The sequence below is a fragment of the Seriola lalandi genome, unplaced genomic scaffold, assembly GCF_002814215.2.
Source record: "Seriola lalandi dorsalis isolate HSWRI2012SDOR001 ecotype SW California unplaced genomic scaffold, Sedor1 jcf7180002054908, whole genome shotgun sequence".
In the NCBI taxonomy this organism is placed as follows: Eukaryota; Metazoa; Chordata; class Actinopteri; order Carangiformes; family Carangidae; genus Seriola; species Seriola lalandi.
Window position 1 is genome coordinate 746285 of NW_019525460.1, and position 6406 is coordinate 752690.

The following is a 6406-nucleotide window of genomic DNA, read 5'->3' on the forward strand; positions in this document are numbered from 1 at the left end:
CAGGTAGCTGAAGGGAAAAGAAAGGAGACTGCACAGCTTTTTATCATGAATGTGATAAAAAGAATGAATGAATGTAGCCGGTTTTCAACCTGCATCTCATAACTCATTCAGCTCACAGTATTCAGCTGCCTCTCCTCTCTTCCTCTCTCTCTATCTCTGTTTTCCACCTTTCTCATTTTCCCTGTCCTCTTTTTCTTCCACCTCCATGTATCTCTCCGTCTCTATCCCCCTCTCGTTTCCCCTTTCCCCCTCTTTTCCTTTCTGCCTTCCATGTCTCTCTCCCTCTCCGCCTCCTCTTCTGCCGTTTTGCTTTCTCTATCATATTTATGAAGAGCTCAAGCCTTATCTCTTTTTCAGCTGCAGGCTGTCTCACTTGAAAGAATTTCAAAAGCTTTGAAAGCAGGGTAGGTGGCGACGCAACGAGGAAAGGGATAAAGAAGAGGAGGCAGAGTGAAGAGAGGCGGGATGTTAGTTGGACGGAGAAGTTTCTCCGCTCAGACGGGGGAGAGAAGGGGATCGTGGGTGAAAATGACTCCGTAGTGCATTAGTTTACCGAATACAAGTCATTTACACCAGGATTATTTCGAAAAACATGGGCACGATCTGAGTGACTGTGAGATTTTACTAACTAGAAGGATTTGAAAGCTAATGAGTCATTATCAGGACAGACAGAGAGGTCTGAGAGTGTGGTGGTTTGTTTGTTTTACGGATGCGATTTGTACATGCCCACTCATTCCCTCCTAAGCCTCACGCCTCAACACTTAACTGGCTGAATTGCTTGTTTTTCGGTGTCACGGCTTAAGCAAGATTGCAACAAAAGCCGAGTATGCACACTAGAGACCTGGCTGAAGCCTAATGATATTGCCACTTATTATCAGTGTTTGTTGATTTTGATGGATAGTGGTGCTCAGCTAGAAAGCAAAGGGCTGCTCTGGAACAAGATCAGTCTAATGACCAAATGGCTGTGGCCGTTTTTTTTTTTTTTCTCGCACAGCACAAACACACCATAGCCACACATAGATTAACAATGAGAATCACGTCAGCGCACAGAAACCATGGCAACATTGAGTTAATAAATAGCAGAACTGAAGAGCTGTTAGTGCTCATCGTTCACGCTGCCTTTTTGTACGTGCGCGTGAAGCTCACACGGGGCCTCCAGAGATTTGCCTGTGATGTCTTGGGTTACATAAACCTTCTGGCTTCCTACGCCCACCCCACCCCATCCCCACCTCCTCGTCCCAACCTCTGTCCCACTCTCACAAATCCCAGTCTTGTGCATGGATGTGTGTGTGTGTGTGTTCCTGCTCGTGTCTGTTGACATTTTCCCTGCAATCCCCCGAGAGAGGAGTCAGAGGAAGAGCGAGAAGTATTCCCACGTTCTCTCCAGAGATCTCAGATCTGCCATGTTTGCTCCACTTTTTCCTTTTTCTTTTACACTTCTTAAAAGATTTTCTCCCCTTTCTCTACACCCGTTGCCTTTTCTTGTTCTTTCTCATGTCATATTGTGTGCACTGAAGCAGATCAGTTGCCTCTTTTTGTGAGATGCCGGGAGCTTCCCTCTGCCTCTAAGCTGCACTCTGCTCTGAATTAGGCCGTTTTGAAGGGATGGGTGAGAAGGTGGAGGGATTTTGTGTTGGCGTGGTAGCCAGTGCTGTTTGTTCCAGCTTGTCACAGCAAGCTCTGACCTCTAAACTAAGACCACTCCTGTCTTGGAAAAAACATAACTGACTGAAATGATCAAATCACTATACTTTTTTTTATTTCTTATTCTTTTTTTCCTAAGAAGTAACTGCCCTGACCTTTTCTTTCTATTTTGTGTCTTTTCTGAGCAGATGCAGTCATGGTTGGGAACCTTCAACCCAGAGAGGGAGAGACGAAAGGTAATGGCCTGTCTGACCATCACATTTCTCAGCACACACACTCACACTTACACACGTATACACACATACACATGGAGCGTGAGGATTAGAGGGTGTGCAGGATTAGCTCTTGTGGTCACGCTGGGTAGGTGTCAAACACAGCAGGGAGAAATTTGACCTCTTGACTCTACTTCAGTGTGTGCGCTTGAGCATGTATATAGATGTGGCTGTGCACTTATGTGTGTGTTTAAATCCGGGAGCTGCAGTGCCTCTCCGGTCTGTTTCTGACCTTACTGAATTAGCAGGGAACGGAGGAGGAAAAAGAAGAGAAGAGCTATATATAAATTATATTCCTGCCAAGAGAAGTCTGCTACTTCTAAACAGAGATCGTGCTATATTGCCGATAAGAAGACCCTTCATTATGTCGCCTGTGCTTGTTTACACTGACCCAAACAAAGCCAGCATAATGCTGCCTCATTGTGTGATTTTTAGATAGCATTCCATGCTGGCGTTCCCCTCCCACACACACACACACACACACATTCCCCTCCCACACACACACACACGTACACACACACACACACACACACTTTACCAGCACTGGATTAGGGGGAGCCGTACCCTACTTTCTGGAACTGACAATCTGACGTTCACATGACCACATGACACTAGCCGGCCAACCATGCGAGAGAACTTCTCTCTCTAGATCTCCTTTTTCATTCTTTACACAACTTTTTCTGTCTAATTTCATGTGAACAACTCAGTGCAACACGACAGATGTTTTCCTGTCTGAAAACGTGCACCGTTATCCCTGTATTTAAACAATATCATACACTCCTCCGCTTTCCAGTGTGGCTGTGCAGAATAGCACTAAACACTTATATCAACACTTTCGAACGTGAACGTGGTTGGAGAACACTCGTACAAACTAGTTCTGTTTGAACGTAACTTGACCCGTACTCTTCTGGAGCTCTGGAGGGAACTCAGGGTTATCTTGTCATGGGCTTGGATAAAACAAACGTATACCAAACAGAAAGCTTGCTTTACAAACAGGGGGAGCGAAAGATGTGGGCAGGAAGGGTTTAACAAAAACATGTAATTGGTTGCATTATGGGAATTTTAGACCCAGTAATTTTGGCGGTTGACCAGTACTTGGGATTAAAAATCGGAATAGCTTCTCTTGGACTTTTTGAAAGCGTCTCATTCTAACTCGGCTCCTGGCTTTAGACATTGAAGTGTCCTCCAGCAAGGCGCTAAACCCTTACTTGCCCATGCATCAGGCATCGCTATGTAGATGTCGTATCATTAAAATGTAAACTTAGGCTGTGCTTAATCATAGCGTCCTCCACAAATGTTGTAATTGCAAAGTCTTGCAGTACGACTCCTGAATAGTTAAAAATCTAATAGCAGCAATCCATCGCTGTTTTGCTTTTAGTTGCCTACTCATCCCCCTCCCTCTCCTCAGCTCTGTTGTTGCACCTCCACCCTGCAGGGTGAAGTGTGGAGGGCAGGTTAGGGTTAAGGTTATGTAGATGCTGCCCCTAAGTGGCAGATGTAATTACTGCACACTGAACTGGCGTAACCCTCACCAGTGACGTTAATGTGCATGAATGTGTGGCAGCAACACACACACCAACACACACACACCAACACGCACACACACACACACACACACACACACACACACACATACATACACATGCCGTTCATGTGGGCTAATTGCTATGTGTAGCACAGAGTGTAAATAAGTCAGCAGTGGTTTTTATCACACTCTCTGTTTCCTCGTATTTTCTTTCCCAGTCGCTCTCCGCGTTTCCATCTGTTTTTCTCTCAGCCTTTCACTTTGCACTCTCTCTCTTTTTCCCTCCTCTCCATCTCTTCCTCTCTTTTTCTCTCTCCCTCCCTCTGTCTCTCTCTCTCACTCCTGTACTCACACCCAGCATGAATAAAGCAGCAAGCCAGGTTCATGGACATGAATATTTATGAGAGCACGCGCTGCAATGCTTTAAAACAACAACAACAGCCTGCCTGATTGTGCTTGCCAAGCCAGCCAGCTCTGGCTCATGTGCTCATGTGTTCATGTGTGTGTGTGTGTTTGTGTGTGTGTGTGTGTGTGTGTGTGTGTGTGTGTGTGTGTGTGTGTGTGTGTGTACGTGTACGTACGTGTGTGTGTGTACGTATGTGTACGTGTGTAGCAGCAGGTGTAAACCAGAGAAAGCGATTCCTGCTGGGTGTCTGAAGACCGCTGGCTCTGGTGATTTCCATTCACTTTGTCAAATCTCCCTCTCTCTGCGCCTCACATGTTCTCTGTTACTCCGTCACACACGCGCACGTGCACGCTTCTCATGTTCCGTGCTGACACTTGTAGTTTCCTACGTGTGCCATTCTTGATCTTTCTCTCCCCCTCTCTCTGACTCACCCCCGTCCCTCTCTACATATCTGTGTGCGTGAATCTGGCTGGAGTGATGACATATATAACTCGTGTGGGCAGTTATCGCGGCCGTCAGTCACATGGTTGTGACACATCTGTGTGTGTCTTGAGCGATTTGTTTGAGGTCACGCATGAGTACACACGCCCTCGGAGCATCACAAGGTTTTGCAGTAGCACAGGTCAGAGGGAGGATATTGGGAAGAGGGTATTTAAGTCAGGCTGCACGCGCATACACACACACACATACACACCTTTAAACACATTTGCACAACTGCACACACAGCAGCTCAGTCCTGTCGGGTAGCAACAAAGCTGGCTGTGCAAACAGCGAGCTGCTTGTTCGTTATCTTCCCAGGGTGTTTGTTTACTGAGCCACACAAGCTTTGCCTTGAGTCACAATGTGACGTGTCTGCTGTGTGTCTGTATAGATGTGTGTGTGTAGCTGCATGCACAACCTTGTGTCCTGTGGAGCCTTGTCTCTGCGCCTGTGTATCCTTACTTATCAACCAAGTTTTTAATTTACATGTCACCCACATCCTGAAGAATTCAATATGAGTGTGCTGCAAGGACAGTTGGGTTTGTCTCTCAAGGGCTCTTAAGCAAGACGCGTGGCGTTGACAAAACACACACCTTCTTTTGGAGGGATTGACTCTCCAGCTGCTATATAATCAGCATTCCTGCTCAGCACTATTTCTGGTTGATTTTGGGTTTCCCTTGTTCCTGAATTCTTTGTGAATTTAAGAAATCTCACCAAAAGGTCAGTTTGGTTCGGAACTTTCGATTGTATCACACAACCTTCTTCAGTATTGGAGTTTGCTTAGTTGTCGTGGAATTGTAGATACTCGAATTTCACTTTTTCGTCTCATCGATGTTGGCGTAATAGTTGAGACTGGAAATCAGAATCAGCATGTGCGACATTATAATTTGCCAGCACACTCTCTGAACATCTTTCCTTATTCAACATGTCACATCATGAGAAAATCCCTGCGATGCGTACTGCAGGAGATGCAGATGATTATCATGATGAAAAATATCTCGTGTCCTGTCTCATAGAAAAACATGTCTAGAATTAGATGTTCAAATGCATTTGGGAGACCTAATGCTGTTATTTTTAGAGTAGGTTGTCTCTGAGATGAGGGTGAGTGCAGTGGGTGGCGGATGACACGGGTTGCTCCCCATAACCCTCTGTAATCTAGCGTGCGTCATTAATGTTGGGACCACTGTGCCCGCCGCACATAATTACGGTTTCATTCCCCTCTGCTTCCCGAGCAGCGCAGGGGCCTCTGACACGGGAGGACTGTAATTAAAAACAAGGGGCTCTTCCTCCTCCTCCTCCTCCTCCTCCTCCGCTATTCCACATCCTGTCTCTTGCGAACTGAAATTCCTCAAATGCCTGTCTCTACACCTCACCTATATTTTATCTGAGATTACTTGACTCCATGCATTCCTTTAAACCCAATTTCTGGAGTTACTCTTTCCCTACACACACACACACACACACACACACACACACATGCGCAAGGGCTCACACACTCACAAATCTCAGTCTTTTTCCTCATAGCACCCTTCAGGTTCCTATCTTGCCATTTTCGTCTCTAACCATGAGGCAGCCCTCCCAATACACATATGATAAAACACACACACACACACACACCCACACACACACACACCCACCCACACACACTTGAGATGACAATAGGCAGAGCTTGACATGGCCAGTGATGTCAGAGCTTCCCATAATAATAGACACTAATAGGTCTTAATGTTTGCCTCTGGGCCACGCTGTTACAGATCATGACGTTGAAATATGAAGGGTCTCTCTTCAGTTGATCACATACAGCCAGGGTGCCTTACACGTTGAAAACTTGGCTCTTGTATTCAATACCCACCCACCAGCACACATGTACACACGTACACACACACACACACACACACACGTAGAGATACAATACCACCGGGGGGCTCTCGTGATATTCATTTGAATTGTTTAAAATGCCTGCGTTAGAGCTTGCAAGCCTCAGGGTCTTTCTGGTGAGTAATTAATTTCCAGCATGTGGGGGTAGAGACCAGAGCTCGTGGGCCTGCCTCCCGGCTCCGGCTGTGTGTGTGCGTGTGT

The 6406-nt window shown here is 46.2% G+C and overlaps 1 protein-coding gene across 2 annotated transcripts in view; it reads left to right on the forward strand.

Moving 5' to 3' along the window:
* LOC111673053 (cyclic AMP receptor-like protein A) overlaps nt 1-6406 on the forward strand; it is a 49616-nt gene that overhangs the window by 20056 nt on the left and 23154 nt on the right. For both annotated transcript variants that reach the window (XM_087169715.1, XM_023430705.2), the window contains exon 10: nt 1833-1880. In XM_087169715.1, the coding sequence (XP_087025841.1) occupies nt 1833-1880 (48 nt within the window). The remainder of the gene's footprint in view (nt 1-1832; nt 1881-6406) is intronic.